The following is a 20,155-nucleotide window of genomic DNA, read 5'->3' as shown; positions in this document are numbered from 1 at the left end:
AGGTTAAGGTTATATACACATTATTTAGAAGCTGAAAAATGTATGCACTTATTTTAGGGCACACTGCAGTTATTATGCTTCGAATCTGGCTCTGATTTTTGGCTACAGACTGGACCAATGGGGGCAAAAAAATTGTTCTTCAGCTCTCAAGCACAAGCTGCTTTTTGGTAAGTGTGTTTAGCTAACCTGGCTGTTGAGGAAAGCCTCTGCCTGCTTTGCATCTCTCAGGAAAGTTTGGAAGTCAAAGGCTTGGGCCAAAAGACTGTGACGATTCTCCCACATGCGACGTAATTCATGCCAGCCAGTGTCCAAAGCCTGGAGCCGCTGGGCCAGGAACATGTGCTGGGCATCTGTCTGGCCTTGGGTCACCTCCTCACCAACACCCCGCATCTTCTCATAGTCCTCTTTATAGTTGTCAACTTCATTCTTGATGCTCTCATGTTGGGCCAGTAAACTCTCAGCTTCAGGCAGAGAAGTAGGAATGTCTTCTGAAGCAACGGCTGTCATAGTGCGGGACAGCCACATCTGGAAGTCGTCCAGATCTCTGAGGAAACCTTGTAGTTTGCTAGCTTCTCCCAGTGACTCCTCCCGTCGCTTCATGGTGGCATTCAAGTCCTCCCACACCTCTTGGATTTCAGCCAAGCGTCCTTGGATTTCTTCAGCCTGATCTTGATGTTCACTAGCCAGCTTTTCTGCCTCATTTCTCAGGTCATCCAGTTTTCCCTAAAAAAAAAAAATAACAGGAAGTAAATCTCTTTATAAGAAATTACATCAGTGTGAAACCACAATGAATTTTACTGTTGTCTGTTCTACATTAAAAACTGTTTCAATCACCAACCCACATCCCCTACATGCAAGTCTTCCACACCTGAATAGCCTCGAGGTCCCTCTCCATTCCAGCAAGCTTCCGTTGGAGTGCCATCACTCCGGCCAGGTCATTGCCCAGGCTTTGAGTAGATTCAATCACTTTGGTCTTTTCTTTCATCCACGTCTGGATCTCATTACACTCAAGGTGGTAGTTCTGGATGTTCAGAGCAGACTCTAGGCTCTGTTTCTTTTGACCAGCCAGTTGTTCAAACTCCTTCCATCTACAAACAACATCAAACACCAGGCTAAAACCACTAAATAAAGGGCAGGTTGAGTTCAGACACAGTTCTTTAGTGAGTGGTGTGAAATGAGGTTAGATATTCTCTCTGACCTGTTGTTAAGCTGATCTCTCGTCTGGTGGATTTGGTCTTTGCTACTGTTGTCCGAGCTCAGCAGCTTCTCGGCCACTTGGTTCACATAGGTGACACGAGTTCCTAGGTTCTTCATCTCAGGTTCTAGAGTCTCAAATCTACATTGATAAATAGTAGAAAGGTTTTAATTCACCAGCCAACCATAATTCTTGTCTAATTTAGACATATACAATTATAATAACATCAGTAAATGTAAAACTAGTAAGTGTATATTTTCATTCAGTATTTTTGAGCTCTAGTGACCCTTATTTAACTGATCCTAGACAGTGGGTTGATATATCAAAGTGGCATTTAAATTCTTCCATTTTCCCATCCATAGACTGACCTTTGCTGCACCACCTCCAAGTCTTCGAGCTTGGTTGGGATGTCCATACCATATAACCACTGCTCCTTTTCCTCCACCCAGACCTGGCAGGCATCAGCTTCACTGAACATACGGTAGAGGGCCAGGGCACCTTCCAGAGCCTGGCGCCGAGCTGCTGACAGAGACTCAAGCTCTTTATAGCGTTGCTCAATAGCAGGCAGACGACCATCCACCTGCAGTATGTGATAAACAATAATTTAGCACAACAAAAAGGATGTCATCATGGAGAAACTATGATAAACAAAGCACACATACTTCAGGGAAATGTATGTACGCCTGGGGTAGTGCTTGGGCCTGCTCATGCAGGGAATCAATGAGGGGGTGGTGGCTTTGGATCTCCTCATCTATTTCCCTCTGCTTACGAGCTAGAGTTTGAGTGGAAAACTCGTCATGGCCAACCTCTTGACTAGACACCTGCCTGAATGTCTCCATAATCCACGCCTCCATGTCATTGGCATCTGTTTGAAACTGGTGCAGAGCCACTGCTTCCTTGAGGCTCTGCTCTCTGAGCTTAGTAGTCTATAAGATCATAGAGAGCAAGGAAATAATTACCAGCAGCTTACAATTTAAACAATGTAGCTTTATACTGGACAGACACAAAGCATAATAATAAGTACCTCTTCTAGATGAGCCCACTGTGCACGGATGTCTTGAATTCTCTCAGTGACTTCTGAGGCGCCAAAGTGTCCCTCTTTAACCAAGGCTTCTCCAGAAGCAATGCTGTTACTCAAGGGGCCATAGCGGGCTGCCATCTCGTCCCTGAAAGCCTCATGTTTACTGAGCAGATGAAGGGCAGAAGTGAGGTCACGGCCACAGTCACCACTCGCTAGGATCTGCTCCTGCTCTCTGATCCAAGCTGCCTCCTCCCCAAGATCCCACATAAACTGCCACAGACGACGCGAGTCTTCCAAGCGCTCTCTGCGTGTCCCAGCAAGCTGACCAAGCTCCTCGTAGGCTTGACCCAGCAGGTCAACCTTCTCACTAACTAGTCCAGGTTCACAAGGCTTGTAAGCTGGCAATTAGAAAAAAAGAATGAACACATGACATTCAGATATTGTCTATGAAAAAGGACAAAATAAAACTGCATTTTCTCTGCAGAAAATATTTATTTAATATACACTTGAAGACTCACCTTGTTCATAGGAGGTGAAGCGCTTAGCAGCTTTTTGCACTGCCTTGATTCTCTCAGTCTGAGCTGAAATGTCAGCCTCTACTAGATTGTGTTTTTGCAGTAGGTCTAGAACATCGTGCAAATGTTTACCACAATCCTGAGACTGCAGACGGCCCTGAAAAAAGAAGAAAACAATGTTTATTTCCATTCATTTGATTTAAAAAGTATGTAACATAACCATGATTACTATACACAACCTGCAACAACAAGGATGAAAAGGAGGCAAAGGAGTGTGAAGGTCAACCAACATTTCTGAATTGATAAATATTTATACTCTAGTTATGGTTTGCAAATGGTGACAAGTTAAAAAAAAGTCTAAGATAATGAGTGAAACATGATTTCAGGACACCCAACCTTAAGGGCAATCACCAGCTGAGTCATGACTCTGCAAAAACATCCTGAACCAGTGCCTTTGTAGAGGGGCTATAAATAAATACTTATAACCATTACATGGTATTGTTCATTCATTCATTCATTCATTTTCCAAACCGCTTATTCCAATTCAGGGTCGCGGGGAAGCTGGAGCCTATCCCAGCCGGCTTTGGGCGACAGGCAGGGTACACCCTGGACAGCTCGCCAGTCCATCGCAGTACATGGTATTGTATTAGGTGATAAATATTTACTATATTTTTCTAAATGAAAAGCAGTGAAGAAACTTATTTAACCCCAACCAAAGAGAGGAATTTAAAGAAAACACTGAATGCTAACTTTAGCATGACTCAAAGTTCAAAGGCAGCAAATTGTGCAATATTTGTTTAAAGGTCAGGAGTAGCTGATGGAAAGGCAGTAAGAGGAGAATGTCAAGCTGGCTACTTATTAATCAGATTTTCAAATGACAGGCATTCATAAGTTTAAAATGGTTAGTAAACATTAAGAAAAAAAAAGTACAGCCAATGGAGTTATAAAAACATTCACACTGTGTGCTGAGGTGTAAAGCACACCCACAGTGACCTTAAAACACTCAACTGCTCCACTTTCATGAAGAAGAAAAAAAAAATCAGACTTATTAAAAGAATGTGCAGTAATGCAACAGATGCCGCATCCACTAAATTTAAGGTTAAAGTGGTACAATCCCTGAAATCCACCAAATAATACTGAACAATTAAAATGAGAGCGTGGCCATTTAGCATAGTTGTATATATTTGTAAACAAACTATGTTGCAGTTTGTTTATCTGTCTGAACCAGGTAAGTGGAAACCTTGACTACTCTGATAACAACCAGAGTAAAACACATTATAGTCAGGAAATACCAGCATTTTCAGAGCTGCTTAATCTCAATTAATCAAGATCACAGCATGATGGAACGGCACCACCAGGTTAAACTCCTTTAGTCTTCCTCGTGATTGGGGTTTACCTCAAACAACCTTAGTTAAGCCAACAATGACAGGAAACAGCAGTCAGGCTAGGCATGGAAAAGGCTAATTACTGCATTTAAGTGCCAACACGAAAGCTGTCGTTGGCTATACGTAAACAGCATCTATCTTAACTGAGAGGATTAGGAAACTCCTTTTAGTCAATTAGAGACAAAGGCCACAGATCATAGGCATAAACACACTCAGTCTATGCATGATTGAACAATACAAGCACTGAGAGTGTGAATTTAAACTTATCTCTTTGTGTCTGTACCTTTTCATCTGCCATCCAGTCCATGATGTAGCGCATCTCCTGAAATAGTCTTTGTAGGTCACGATGGGCATTCAGGCGCTCTCTGCGTGCCGCCAGAAGCTCCTTCAGGTATTCCCAGAGTCGAAGCACATTATCCCTTCGTGCAAGTATACGTCGTACATCATGATATCCCTCTGCTTCCAGTTCTTTGGCAACAGCTTCCACAGCAGCCACACGCTCCCAGTATGCCCCTATGTCTGTCTCAATTGCTTCATGTTTCCGGGTGGCAGCTTCTACTGCTCCCAAGTCGGTTCCAAAATTATCCTGGTAACAGACGAAATACCTTAGAAGTCTAGTTATTGTATTGAAGTTAGGAAGTCAAATACAGTAGGACTCATGCAAGCTGTTTATCCATTCTTAACAATAAAGTAAGATTTTTGGTACCTGAGACACTAGCCTCTGATTCTCGCTCAGCCATGTCTCCCGCATAGCTGCTTTTCGGTCAAAGCGGGCAGCAAGCATCTCCAGCTTCTCCTGGCGAATAAGTTCATTTCTCAGTGCTAGCTCCCGTTCATGCTCTGCCTTTTCCAGCCTTTCCCATGCCTGCAATTGAAATCAAAACATAGCAAACTTGAATCATACAGCAAATGGTAAAAGTTTGTTTTTTTAAACTAAAATTGCAGTAGTCCAACATGTTTATTTTATAAATTCTTATCATAAAACACAGCTATCATATTTCTGTATGAAAAGCTGTGTAATAAACTGTTCATAGAACAACTCATACCTTGTTGATGTCAGAGATAAGTTTGCCCTCTCTTGGCATGTAGACTTTCTGATTATTTGCTCTCATCTTGCTTTGGATGGTGAAGAGGAGAACCTCCAAGTTCCCTTTCTCTGTAAATCTAAAAAGACATTTGCTGTTAAGCTAGCTTCAAATTTTGGGTCCTACTAAAGAATCCAAAAGGATTCCTTCCACAGGTTGAGTTAACCCAGCTGGTACCCACTTGGGAGGTTTCTCCACAGTCCTGTAGGAATTAAAAGCCTGAAGCTGGTTCTGCACAGCACTGAGCGAGTTAGCGAGTTGGCGATCGTTGAGCGTCCCTATGGTCTGCTCAATCCATTGTAGCAGCTCTGATGCCAGGGTCTCATACTTCTCTATCAGCTGGTCAGCCTCAATAGCATAGTCCAGCACCTGAAGTCAAAGGAATTTAGGAATGAAGGCAACTGTACTTATTTACAACATATACTGCTTTATTTACAATGATTATATTGTATATTTACACACTGTTCAAACATAAATACACATACAAACACAGAGAGACTAACCTTGCCAATCCGTTTGCCCTCCACCGCCAGTGCTTTCATCTTAGAGAAGTAATGGTAGTAAGTCGCCACATAGGTAATGATAGATTTTTCATCAGGCTGATCAACATTAACATCTGTAAGAGAAAGCATAATCCAAATTTACTTTAAGTCTTCCCCCTTTTGATCAGATTAATAGGAAGTACAGGTTAAAAAAAAGCAACCTAAGTGAGGTGAGGAGTATCAAGCTGCTTCCACCTTTGTACATACTTTCCATAATGTTACCATAGCTAACATGTCATGTTGTGTTGTCTAAACTTAACAAAATAGTGACTTGTGCCTTAGTGGACAGTACCAGGTTGTAAATGTGATTTAAAGGGTTTTTTTGTGTGTTTGGAGACAACCCACTCACCCTCTGGGTCCAGCAGCTTGGTAAGCCCAAGTTCCTTCTCAGCCACATTGAAAGCATTTTGGAGATTGTAGTGAGCATTCGACCTCTTCAAGTTGTCAAACTCAATCAGGTCAGATCTGCAGAAGATGGATAACAATCACTTTTTTAATGAGAGCTAATTGTGGAAGAGGCTAGGGTTCGCTAAAAATACAAAGTGACTAATCTTTTTCAAGTATAGTGACTGCTGTCCACTTTCTTGACAGAAAACTTGCATCAAGTAATTCACTCCAGTTAGGTTAAATTATTTGTATGCTAAAAGGCTTAGCATTTTTGGCTAAAGCAAGAAGCACCTGGCAGTTATTGTGTATTTTTAGTTAAGCCATGTTCTCATTTTGAGCCAACCTGGATATTAGAAAAATTGGGCTAACTTAAATCACACTAAATTGTTTATGAAACATTTAATCTTGTGATTAACTTTTGTTTTGGATGTTTGAAACATGAGAAACTGCATTGATGATAAAACATAAAAGAAAAATAAATAAATTATAAAAATGTTGTATATTGTTACTGCTTGCTTGATAATTCATATAACCAGCCAGTTACTCGCCTTCATTTTACACAGAAAATATAATATTTCATCCATCAATAGTCCTTCCTTTATTGGAATCAGATGTTCAGGCTGTGCCTTTGGCATTCAGGTAACTCTGACTGTAAGTTTCATTCAATCTTACAATATTGGTGGTCCTGCTACAAGCTAACTGCAACTGAGTTAGCACATATTAAAAATAAGCAGGTTATTATTTCCGTGATCTAGGTCATCTTACTCCTCATTTTACTCCCATCCTTTTAGCTGTATTGCAGTCTGAAAAACAGAAGACCTAAATAGGAAAGGGGATAGAAAACCCCAGAGGTAATGACACTTTGTCTCATGCTCTTTATTAGGGACAGAAAGATTAAAATGCAAATTTAAAAAAAAAACTGATCTAAAACAATCATCTGAAACAAAAATGTAATACCAATTCCATCCAATGAATGCCTAAGATGGATCAGGTTTTGTTGCATTTGGTAATATCAAGTACAAGGATAATTCATTGACCTGTGCTTGTGCACAATGGCATTGAACGCCAGTCCATCTCTCCAGCTGGTTGTGAAGTTGTGTATGTTGACATTGGGGTATCTGCAAAAATGAGATTAGAAGCGTTAATCATTAGCTCTGCTCAACAAAATTCCTCAATATCCTCCCTTAGAAAAAAAATAGGACAAGCATAAATGTTCAAATATATACTATAATATTAGTTGTATTAATTCAGTGTGATTAAGCCCATCATTCACCAGTCAGTGTTACTTTCTCACCCGGCAGTTTTCATTTGGCACCAAAGTAGCAGGGCATCTTTGGCAGATTTTTTCTCCTTGTTATCTTCTGTTTCCACACTGATGTCCTGGATCTGAGTGTCAGATCATTTAAAAACATTACTTCACACAATTCCTACAATTTCACACTATAAACGATGGTAGAAAGGGTTATATAGATCTACAAGTAATGACAGCAAATACAGAACCAAACTTGAGAGCAGCGGTATTTAATAACTTCAGTTTTATGAATTTGCCTGAGGAAACACTTCACAGTTAAAATGAAGACACCTGATGTCCCAAAGCTAAACTTGCACTCTAAAAGAGATTAAGCAACGTGGCAACTGAGTGTATCTGGAAAATCTCTAAGGGTCTACTTAACCACTTAATGTTACCTGGAAGCGAAGGATGATGGTCCAGATGAGACCTAGGGTGAGTCGGTGATTCCCATCCACAATATCATGTGAGCCCATGTTTTCTAGATGGACCTTTTGCTCCTTTAGAAACTGCAGGGCTTTATCAACATTTTCAAGGCAGTGGATTCGCATACGGCCCTTAGTGGGTTTTGGCTATGGTCAACAGCAGAAAAAGAGGAAAGTTTTAGGATGACACCATGAAGAAAGTATGCCCAAAATACACACAAAGAAAAAAAACAAAAATAAAAAGAATGTAAGGAATTAAAAGTGAGATAAAAATAAAAGAAGAAGTATGTCATTTCATAAGAAACAACAAATAAAGCACATGATTCTCCTTCCTGTAATTGAGGAGTATGTTGAAACTCATACTGACGGGTCTGGATCATGCTTAGGACAGAAAAGAGCCACTTCTCCTAGATACTGACCAGCTGTTCTCCTGAGAGCACTTCCAGAAGGCGGATTAGCATACGGCCATCCCGCAGGTCTGTGTACAAGTCACCAATGCGACAGGTCACTCGGCCTAAATGAGAGTTCACCCATTTAGTGAAGGTCTTCTTCTGTACAGCTTCACGCTCATCTGCAAAGGTCAAAAAGAAAAGCAGGAGTGAGCGTATATTACAGTAAGTTGACTCAGCAGACTTAGATAATATTAGCCTCGCCTGACATTTCTGGCATACATGCAAAATGCTAATTAGTCTTAAAACTATTAGTTTAACTCCCATTTTGAAGGGTTTTGTATTCATTAGGAGGTTTAAGGTTTGTTGAACACAAAATTTCTCTTAAAAGCAAATAAACAGACCTTAAAACAAGTCAAAGCAATTTAACATTACACAGCGCCGAGTGATGAGCATCACCTTGCACACTCTTGCATATCTACAGCATCCTATTTGATTGGTCAGAGCTCTGAGAATCATCTGGTTCCCAGCATACCACTCGCCCTCATCAACATTAATCTCCGGTAATCAGTAAGTAATCAATTTTCTTCTCAATAAGCTTGAGCACATTGATTATTTGGGTGTTCACAGCTGTCAGAAGTTCATAATCCATTGTCTAATTATGATAACGATTAAATTTAGATAAGCGATACAACTACCTATAAAGTTACCCATATCTGCAGTGAGACTGCATTTTTGTTATAACTTTCGGAGCTAGACTAAAAAAAGAATAAGAATAAAATAAGCTGTAACAGCAGCTCAGACATATGGACTACAGGAGTAAGAGGCTAATCCTGCTCCACCACATAACAAGGTGACCTAATTTCTAGGACATAAGGTCTCCCCTGCCTTTTGAAAACAATTCCTACCGTGTACTTACTGCACTGCACCCAACACACACCCACACAGAACAACTTAGAAGCAGACATAAAACTGATATGAGGAGCAGCTCTGTACTAATGAGTCAAACTAAACTTAGAGAGGCTTGAAGTACAATGTGAAATAGTATGGCGTTGAGGATGAATTGGCCTTAAAGGACAATAAAAACAGCACCTTACTTTAGGCAGTTTAGCTTTAAATTAACCAAAACATAATTACATTTTAAATAAGTATTTATTAAACCTGTATCTATATTGTACAGCGCATTTCACACTTCAAAGCAGCTTGGTGTAAAAAAAAATATTAAAAATGTTTCTTTTCATGTGTTTAAGTTGTTGCAAAACAAATCCAAATGAAAGCATGGAAATAAAACGTCAGGAAAAAATTGTGTGTAGGAGTCCAACAGCTTGGGCCGAAGGTACAAATTTGACAAGCAATCAACCCAAAGAATTGTCCAATTCCCCGGTTAGCTAATGCAATAACAAAGTTAGTTAAATCAACAGAAAAAGGTCAGTTGCAGATGCAATTCAAATGAGAAGGCAGTTAGTGCTTTAATGGCAGTTCTTCTGAAATAGAAATCATCTCATATTCCCATCTGTCACAACAGAGGAAAGTTACTAGTCTGAGAATGTCTTTTATTACATGGTTCAAGTACTTACATCCAATTAAGATGGATATCAGGCTACTTCTAGAAGTGAGAAACAACTAAAGGTGCCCGAGGCAGCTGTTTGTGCAATCAACCACTACCAACTGTCAGCTAAAAAAAAAGGAAAGCGGAAATTAAAGTTTCTGAAATCTCACTTGGGTGGAGTAAACACCAGTTACAGTTGACCTATTGCAAGCTGAAGGTGCTTCCTTTCTATCGATATCATAACAAAAGCTCTGTACTTCACAGACCATTTTTTAGAAATGTATGTTTTAGTTACAACAACAGAAAGGAGAGTGTGTGGGGAGAGAACAACAATGAGAAAATTAACGGACAATTGCATCTCTGTGTCTTTCATAGAGAGGAGTTGAAGGTTCCACAATGCGTTCAGGAAACTGACAAATTTCAGACAGGATGAATTCAGCTACAGACTGAGTTCTTGTAGAATAACAAATCCAGAAAGCATGTGACAAGACACTATGGCGGTAGTTCATCTATCATCAAACTATTATAGCCAAGACAGTGAGGCAGTCTCTTTTAGGTAAGTGGCTGTTTAAGTGGTCATGACTTACACTCCACAAAACATCTGTGATGAGACTTTAAGACAGAGGCACACAAGTGCTTCCCATTAAATCTGACTACCAGTAAGCTTGATGGGGTCTACTAGGAAGAATGGAATAAACTGCCCCAATCTAAGTCTGGAAAGCTTTTAGAGAATTTTTAAGGATTATAAAACGCACCATATTTGCTTCTAAATGAACTTTTATAAAGTACCAAAGTAATGCTTTGAATGATTTCTTTTTTACTTTTTGATCTTTACCAAACTTTGCAATATTTAAGAAAATCCTAATTCTGATATTTTAAAATTATATTTTACTCATAGTAAAGAAAAAAAGCAAATGGCTAATAGTTATCCACTTGGATAGTGAGATAGGTTTCTTTTTTCTTGGTATTTCTAAAATCAAAGATAACTTAATGTCTATCATCACATGTGCTGGTGGTCTTTACCCATTTTACTTTTAGGTTTCAGACAGTGTTGTACTTTTCAAGATCAGACTAAGTAAGCCTCCTTTATTTATTTTCTTAATTCTCTCTAAAAATACCATGCAAACACGTTACTCAATTCCTAAAGGCTCATTAATCAGTTTGGGCTGTTCAATGAGCTGGCAGAAGTGAATTGTTTTGACAAGTCAAGTAATGTGGGGTAGTCTACATTCCTCCCGAGGCTAAGTCATGTTCTAACAGCACCCAGGAGGAGGAGGAGACTGTGGGGAAATGACGGGGTCCTTTAGATGGGCTGCACCCCTTTCTGGTGCTACATTTTTTAATAGCAAAGATAACAAAACAACACACACAATCACATAAAAAGAAAAAAAAAAGACAGCTGCATGTGTCATAGTGGTTAGCACTATGGCCTCACAGCAAGAGGTTCGCTGGTTCAAGCCTTGGCTGGGAAAGGTTTAAATAGTGACCTTTCTGTGTGGAGTTTGCATGTTCCCCCCATGTGTGCATGGGTTTACTCCGGCTACTCTGGCTTCCTCCCAACAACCAAACATAGACTATACATGTCAGGTTGATTGGTCACTCTAAATTCTTTCTAGGAATGAATGTCAGCATTATGGTTGTATGTTCCTCTGCGTTGGCCCTGTGACAGACTGGCGACCTGTCCAGGATGTACCAATAGCCTGATGATTGCTGGGAGAGGCTCCAGCTTCCCCACAACGCTGAAGTGGACTAAGTCGTATAGAAAATGAATGTATGGATGGCAATGGTCTGATGCTAAAACAATGGATTTGGAAGTGCTGCTGTGTCCTTGAGGTAACCCCAGTTTTTGCTGCTTTAGAAATTATTTAGGCTTCCTGCTTTGAGTGCAAAATTTAATTTTTGTATTTGTCTTTGTAACTCATGAAAATGACTAGGCTCTACTAGTATGTGCAAAAAGTATTAAAAAACCTTTATTTTATATTACATTATTTTAGATTATTCTGGCAATACATACTCAAATTGAGCAGCATGTCGCAACACAGATAGGTCTTCATCAGGGTCATAGTTACTACAGTAGACGGCAATTCTAAAGACTTCGTCTGGTTTAAGTGACAGAAAATATGTTTGTACAAGCAGGTCTAAATGGGGCATCAGGCCACCTTCCACTTTCCAGTGAAAATGTGTAGGCTCATAAACAGGATGCTTTCGATGAACTGAATTTTTTAAACATGATGTATGGAGATGACAGAAGATAAAGAACAAAAAGGCCTACACTTACCCTTCAAGCCCCATGTCTCACATGTGTAAAATGCCTGCAAAGTCAGCTAATTACAACAAATGCAAGATTAATTTCAAATATATTTTTTTGTCATCAAACAAAATTCCTTTATTTTATCTTTATGTAGTGTATGTACTCCACATAAAGTATTTATAAACTCTACATTTATTTATTTATTTATTTTTTTTTTACCCCAGACCAGCTCACACAAACAAGCATATAAGGAGCAATCAGTCTAGCTTTCCCTACTCCTAGTTGGAGGGCGACCACTAATGACCGAGCCAAAGCCGCCCCAACTAAGCTACGGCAGCACATTGGGTACAGTTAAAGCATTTATTAATTCTTAATTAAATAAACTCTTTATGAAAAAAGTAAATTAAAAAAAAAAAAACCGGTTACAATGCTTCCAATTGGGTTTCTCAAAATGAACATTTTGTTTAAATAGTTTAAACACCTCTGGCTATTTTTATTTAAACTTTATTACAGACTCATGGTCCACTCTAAGAAACTAAAAACAAATACACAGACAACTAAAGACCTCTAAACTTTTAAGAGGCAGTCATACCAGTGCTTCCAAAACACAGATGAGTATCTAACATCACTGTATACAGGACTGGAACAATACAAAATCACATTATTAACAGAGTCATTCAAACGATTTATGAATTTGAACATCAAATTCCTCAGGATAGCAGGCAAAGTATTTACCCGGCTAGACACAAAAAGGTCACTAGCGCTGGTCCATCTTGGCTTTTTTTAGGAAAAGCCTCAGTGCATCATTGTATGCCACCACAAGTCTTTTATAGCTGGCCTTTTTATAGCTCACCCAAAGATGTGCCGCTATTGTGTTCAACCTCTCCCTATTCAACCTCTTTGCATGTAAGCTGACAAAACAAGAGATCCGATTTTTCAGTGCCATGTTTTCCTCTATTGTCTACTAATTGCAGATCAAAACTAGTAGTTAAAGACATTTCTAAATGTTTCAAAAGCATATTTGGGCATGTCCAGTCACTTTGAACATGTTTGTGTCTGGTAGTAAGCTTTTAAGTATATGCCAGAGCAAGATTAGAATGAATTCCTGTCTCAGCCAGTCTTGTCCTTCCAGTTGAAGATACAGCATTTTAGTTCCTGCTGTTCTATTTCTCCCTCAAACAAACTTTAGCACTGTTGATGATGATGATTACCTGCAGGTAATCTGAGCAAATATGCTGCCAGACATAATCCTGTCTGTGTGGCGCACAGTTCCCGGGATCATGTTTAGTGATAACATGTCGATAAAAACAACTGTAACATTTGCTTCAGGGGGCATGGCTCATAGACATTTAGAAAGGACTATATATCTATGCTCCAGAATTTAAAAACATGCAGTTTCGGACTTTGTCATCTATTCCTTTGTAATGTGGCCATTTATTGTCAATTCATAATTTGTGGGTACCTGGACATTGATCCAAGAAATTAAGAACTTGTTTTCTATCCACGCCTTGTACAGTTTGCTGATATTTGATCTTTTCATAAAGAGACATACCCTGATTTTTTTTTTTTTTTTTAAATATGACAAAAGAAGCTACATTAAAAACAAAATAGCAATGTCAAAACTGTGTACATTTGAGTTAAGTAAAAAAGAAAACAGACATAGTTTTTTGACATGTCAAACAGTGTATAGAATAACTGGGTGAGACTAGTTTTCTGTGGAAGTTGTCCTAGGAAAAAACTATATCTGGCTAATGAGATGCCAGCCCCCATTTGTCATTACAAGTTTGTTTATTAGCTGGCAGCCAGCAAACACAGCCCAGCATGCTGAAAAATCATTCTGGGCAGTCACTAATTCTTTATACTGCACAAATTACAAATTGTTTAAAATATCTGACCTTGACATAAATGAACTGAAATCTATGACTCATCACAAGGGCGGTCAATCATTTGAGCAACGCTCACCAGCTCTACAGATTACATCAGTTACTGATGACAAGACTGTTATTTATAACAAAAGCCTGACTTGCTACAGACATAACAGATACTTCCCAGAACAAGATGTCAGCATTGCTGCCACTGACCATGACTTATCATTCTTTAATTCTTGTTTGTATATTACAAACACAAAATCCTATTTCACATAGTGGCTAAACTTGGAATTACTACCTAGGTCAAACTATTTCAGTAAAAAACTCCCTTGCTGGTTCAGCAAAATGACTGACTGTATAAAGACCGAACCCCAGGCCCTCTAAAGAATGCATAAACTACATCCATCAATCTGCATGCTTTAATGACCTTCTTTTCACATTCTCCATACAAAGGAGATTATCAGTGAGAAGCTTATCAGTGGCGTCTGACTTTTCACTTGTTTATGGATCTGCTTACACTATCTTAACTTTGCTATGTTGAAACTATAGCAAACTCAAACTGTTCTGAGTTTTACAGTGAAGTCAGAGCATTTACTCAAACCAGTCTGTAAAAGGTAGCTGATAAAAATGCCAACCCAGCACTAACTTTGCAGTTCTATTGATTCACATATATAGATTCATTGAAAGAATAATCTAAATATATTACATAACAGTCCATGACCCCATTCTACTTTAGTTTGTTAACCAAGATTTCAATATATATCTACGCGGTCAATGTGACATTTCAAATTATCGGAGTAGGTTACCATAATTATCACATCAGAGCATGCTGGTGGTGTAGAGTACAGTCTGTCCATCATTTAAAGATGCATTATGTAACTTTCTGACCTTATAACAGCACATTTCATATTTGTTTCATGACACACTGACATTTATTATGTGCATTTTCTGGAGCAACTGCTGACCAGCAGCGCTCTGAGGCTGAGAAACCGCACAATACAACTTTTTCATCTGGGACGATATGCGACGTTGCAGGAGAGTTTTACTTCAAGCTAGCAAAAAACACTGGCTGTTTGGAACACGCAGCATCACTGATTCAGATAATAAATGCAAGAAGTTTAAATGGAAAAAAAGGACAAAACAAGAACCATTGTTAGATTGTCTTTTGCTGGCTGGAGAGAGGTTGGAGGCAGGACAGGTAGGATGCAAGATCGATGTTGACTTAGAACAGGGGGCGCGTGACAGGAAAATGGCAAAGGTTCTGTAGTTTGTCTTTAAACATTTCAGCCAACCAACACACTAGTCCAGGTGAGCCCAAAGTTGGTCCTCGAAGGCTGCTGTCCTGCAGGTTTTAATTGTATCCTTGCTCCAACACACCTGGATTACATTTAAATGGATTCAACAGCCAATGAGAATTGGCTCACTGGCGTTTTAATTTGAGTCAGTTGTGTTGGAGCAGGGACACTTTCTTTTTTTTTTTAACAAGAAAACAAGATTGGGGGGGGGGGGGGGGGGGGGGGGGGGGGGGGGATGTTTTTTTTTAGAAAGTTCAGGCATAACTCAAGTCTAATTACACACCTGGTGCGATGCCAAAATAAATTATGGATGTCACATGCAAGAACACTGTGACCACACAAAGTAAATAAATGGATATTGAAGACTTTCAATCTAAAACTCAACCACACCAAAGTTATCTGCAGCATCCTACCAATTGAGAGTGAGGGTCTTGTTGATATGACATTGTACATAACAAGCTAGGATAAAAGACAAAAAGAAGATAGCGTCTCACTGACAAATAGGTACCAGTGTATGAAACAAAAAAAAAAGCTTTGTCACAGTGATTGTTTTCATGTAAATTTAACACAAATCAAAGCATAACATTATGTTGTTTGGGGAATTCTTGTTGGACATAGTCACAGTTACAAAATAAGACAATGCTGGAAAGCATGTAGTCTTAATGGAGCATGTTTCAGTCTCAAATTCAGAAAAAAAAAAAGAGAATAAAACAGCAATTATTGGTTATTTAGTGGTCTTAAAATGTATCACCAAGAGCAGGAGGGAAGCAAACATAACACTGATCAAAGGTTCAAAAGCAAGTATATATGTTGTTAATGATCTCAAAATTAGAAAAAAAAAACTATAATAAATTTAGATAAATATTATCCAGTCTTGATGACCATTTTGGGCTGCCTTTTTATAATATAAATATTTGAATTCCCAAATAAATTATTTCATCTGGAGGCCCTGTGAGACTCATGAAACCAATCATTAGACTTGAACTGTATTGCTGTGTGAAATTGAAGAGTGCACCAGATAACATATTTATTGAGGGAATACGTCATTTCACATACCAATGTGACAAAAAAAAGAAGAATGTAAGTTTTTGTGGTTAGTGGTTAACATTCTTTGGTGACACCAGTGGGCGGTTTAAGCAACTAAACCTCCATAGCAACTGGGATAAAGGTGATACATTATGTACACAATAGCAACTTTTAACTTCAAAAATGAAAATCAAACCCATACAGTGGATGAATAGACTAGACGAAGAATGTCTTTCCTTTTGTCATGGCGTTGACCTGACAGGCAAGGCAGCATCACAAATATTCCTCATTAGTTGCAGATGTCTCTAAATTTTATATTTTTCAATTATCAAATTTTTAAATTAATTTTGAATAATATACAATGTTTAAAATATAGTTGAGATTTTCATTTGGTTTCTAAAGAAATGACTGTAAAACAAGTTGTTGGTGTGCGTGGATCTGTCAACATTTGTCAAAATTTCTGAGTTCGATTTTTTTACTTTTACTAGAAGTGAACAAAATAACACGTGCAAATACCCCTTTTGACTTTTTCCCCTCAATAAAAGCAGAACTGGTCTTCCGTTGCTTAAGACTCTACAAGTAAAGCAGTGGTAAAACCACAGCCTTGCCACATGAGGAATGAGCTATTCTTACACTCTTATATAGTTTCATGTTGCTCAAGTGCTGAAAATCTGCCTTGTACAGGTTTACTATTACAAGGACAGGAAACTGGTGGATGATTAATACAGAAACCTCTAATACAACTTAATTTGTCCCCTTTCTGATGTGAGTACGCATGGCAACTAAGCTTTTCTGCATCTGCAAGAGATAATGGAGAGATAAGCAAGGGAAAGACTGGCCAAGGTCAATCTCATGAGAATACAGACCAAATCAAGTGCCACATAGGAATAACATCAACACACCAAGAGTGTGAAGTGTCAACAAAAGTCTTAGTGTCCGAAGCTGCTTCTGTTATTCTATCAGATACAAAGCTGTAAATATCACTAAAAGTCTCCATTTTGTAGTTTATATTGTGTGTACTTTGGCCAGACTCTCACAATAGTATGTGTCTCAGAGTTACAGCTGGAGGCCACAAGACTCAGAGGTTTTGCTGAACACTTGAGTCAAATTACATTACAACTTTCAGGTTACAGAAAGCCGCTAGACTTGAAATGTGATCAAAATCCAGTGCTGATCTCATTGCAGTTGAGTATACACAAAAGAGAAAAAATGAGATTTGACTTTGAAAGCCAAACTGACTAAACTATCAGAATTTCTTTATTTTAAAAAGTAGACCAGCCTAAGCAAAACTGTACAGTTTTGTTTTGTTTTGTTTTTTTTACTAACTGCATTTGGTTCAAAGGCTTGTAAAAAGTGTTTGTTTAGTTGTTTTGTTTTTTGTTTTTTTAAAAAAAACTGTTTGAAAGGCTTCTATGTCAAAAGTGTTGTAAAGTTAGTCTATTTGAATAACACTGTGGTGCTAATGTTCCTATCCAGCTAGTACTTTGTAATTGGCCTGAAACTAAAACAGTGATCCACTGGATCAGAACTCTTGAGTTTAGCATGACTTTCACTGTGTTTGAGATTGTTTTCATATCTTGTTCCAGACATAATGTATTTATTTAGGCTCCAACGTATGTACTCCAACTCCAATATCTTATGTAGACAGTAAGGAAATATAAACTTTCATTTGCAATCTCAACTGCGAAAAATAGTAAGACCACCTAACATGGTACTAGCAACAACAAAATTGTACAAGGCAAGAGAACACCCCCAAAAAAAGGGAAAAAAATCCAAAAATCCATTTAGGAAAAAGGGAACTCTTCTTTCATCTGTCAACATGGACTATTGACAGAGGGATATGAAGACACACATAGCTCTGTGTTCCTTTCACCCCATCCCCTTTAGTCATTGTAATCTAGTGAGAGTTTAATGTTTAGAAGTACACTATCATGGTCACAGTACTAGATATGTTCTGGGCTCTCGAATTACGCATTATATAACCTACTTTTTTTTTCCTCAACAAAAAACCCTTTAAAAATACATTCAACAAACTATGTCAATATTTATATATGCATGTTGTTTTAACAGCCGACTATCCACAAAGTGCAGATGAGGTGACAAATATTTCAAGAAATGCATGTACATGTTTTTGCATTAATCTTTTTTTTTTTTATAGCAAAAACATCTTGTGAATGCTTTTATGTGTGAGAAATTGTGGTGCATTGACAAACTATGAATGCATATCTTCCTATGTGCTTCATCATTCTGTGGACATCATAATTTAAAACCAGAAGGGAGTGACAAGAATGAGCCGCAAGGTTAGTCAAACTGGAAAGATAAGTGGGTGTTACCAAAATGTGTTTGTGCATCTGGTATGTTTGGGTATTTACAACAGACTTACTCCAGTACATGTATATGCAGAGATGATGAGAAATTTTACATAGAAGGGACAGCACCTCTCTTTGGGAAATTAATGTACAGCACATTCTATCAAAAACTTTCTTTTTTATCTTTTTGTAGTAAGAAATATATGCAAATGAATCGTGTCACAACTAATATGCTCTCCGACCATCAAGATTATGCAGTGAGTTCTAGGTTCTAGTTGCAAAACAAGTTAAAAACAAAGTGACGGTATGTGCCTCTCTTTATGCAGAAGGTCGCATGACTGACTCTGAAAACGTTGTAAAACTTGTATATGTTTCATGAACAAGATAGCATCTTCTATGTGGGTCTAATCCCCGGTCAAGGAAAATTATACCATCAGTGATAAAGGATGAAAATCTTATATATGCAAAAATATAGTTTTCCTCCAAACGGTTAACTTGAAGACTGCTTGTCATCATAAATAGAAACTGGGGAGGGACCGGAAGCAAGTGAAAGACTGATTTGAAACACAGTACTTACTCACATGCGATTTTCATCCACTACTCCCCACACACACACACTAAGCTATTACAAATACTTCACCTACTGCCTTGTGACCTGTGGGAATGAAGTTTATGTCTCAGAAAAAGAAAAAAAAAAGGCCACAGGAAAATACTTAAATATCTAACAGGTAATAGGGAACAAACAAAACCTTTTTGCAATCTTATCTAAAACTTGAGGTTTATGAAGTTTAAAAGCTCAACATTAACACTCCTGTTAAATATGAAATAAATTCAGTTTAGAAGGGTATAAAATTCCCTTAAAAGTGATCTTCCAAAATTTTCCAGTTACCACAGCATTTCCTACGTCTAAAGCCTCTGTGATTTCTGTGTGCAGAAACTTACAGCCTTCTCAAGCTTTGGTCAAAGACAGAGCAGTGTATTGTAATAAGATAAGAGAGGACAGGTGGCCAAGTGATCAGGTGCCAGACTGCCTGCCTGCTTTAGATCTGAGCTGAAGCCTACTGTGTGTGTACAATGAGAATCCTAATTTCGCTCCACATACAGCTCAGAAATGTCCGAGAACTTAGAGAGGAACAATTCCCACAAATGATTAATGCCAGAAAATGTTAAAGTGTTTGGGACTCGTACATCCCAAAGCACCAGCTTTAACAGTAGGTCTTGCCATCGGCCTAATTTTATCAAATATTTCCATAGCCAGCATATGCAGCATGTGAATATGAATTATATGGTATGTTGTGAACTCCCAAACAGTTAAATGTTTTTCTCTTTTTTTTTTTATTTTTTTTTTATTTACAGCCATTTATATAAGCTACACACTTCGGTGCTTAAAACTCTAAAATATGAATGTCAATAGGATTTTCGAACATTGTCTATGCTCACTAAACCTTTAAATATTTACAATAAACATTTACCTTTTGATAAAACTGACAAACCAATGTGAATCTTACCTTGCAATTGTTTAAATCTTCCTTCTAGGATATTAGAGTATTGCACCTGGTTAACAAATGCTGCTGGGGACAAGCAGGGCTCTCGGTCCCTGTGGTCCCACTCCATTGTTGCTTCTC

At 38.4% G+C, this 20,155-nt stretch overlaps 1 protein-coding gene across 5 annotated transcripts in view; it reads right to left on the bottom strand.

Moving 5' to 3' along the window:
* Window positions 1-20,155, bottom strand: part of sptbn2 (spectrin, beta, non-erythrocytic 2) — a gene marked incomplete at both ends in the record, with an annotated part of 33,554 nt that overhangs the window by 8,708 nt on the left and 4,691 nt on the right. For 4 of the 5 annotated variants that reach the window (XM_079247950.1, XM_079247951.1, XM_079247952.1 and 1 more), the window contains 17 exons: window positions 187-723; window positions 869-1,088; window positions 1,199-1,336; window positions 1,564-1,775; window positions 1,858-2,121; window positions 2,220-2,614; window positions 2,735-2,888; window positions 4,400-4,702; window positions 4,823-4,981; window positions 5,163-5,280; window positions 5,383-5,570; window positions 5,705-5,817; window positions 6,093-6,208; window positions 7,168-7,248; window positions 7,425-7,516; window positions 7,817-7,990; window positions 8,263-8,414. In XM_079247950.1, the coding sequence (XP_079104076.1) occupies window positions 187-723; window positions 869-1,088; window positions 1,199-1,336; window positions 1,564-1,775; window positions 1,858-2,121; window positions 2,220-2,614; window positions 2,735-2,888; window positions 4,400-4,702; window positions 4,823-4,981; window positions 5,163-5,280; window positions 5,383-5,570; window positions 5,705-5,817; window positions 6,093-6,208; window positions 7,168-7,248; window positions 7,425-7,516; window positions 7,817-7,990; window positions 8,263-8,414 (3,416 nt within the window). Of the gene's footprint in view, window positions 1-186; window positions 724-868; window positions 1,089-1,198; window positions 1,337-1,563; window positions 1,776-1,857; window positions 2,122-2,219; window positions 2,615-2,734; window positions 2,889-4,399; window positions 4,703-4,822; window positions 4,982-5,162; window positions 5,281-5,382; window positions 5,571-5,704; window positions 5,818-6,092; window positions 6,209-7,167; window positions 7,249-7,424; window positions 7,517-7,816; window positions 7,991-8,262; window positions 8,415-20,038 lie in introns of all 5 variants that reach the window. The other variant, XM_079247949.1, reaches the window with a different exon arrangement.

Source organism: Telmatherina bonti, assembly GCF_933228915.1.
Source record: "Telmatherina bonti genome assembly, chromosome: 10".
NCBI classification, from domain to species: domain Eukaryota; kingdom Metazoa; phylum Chordata; class Actinopteri; order Atheriniformes; family Telmatherinidae; genus Telmatherina; species Telmatherina bonti.
Note: the sequence above shows the minus strand (reverse complement) of the source record. Positions and strands in the feature narration are given on the sequence as shown.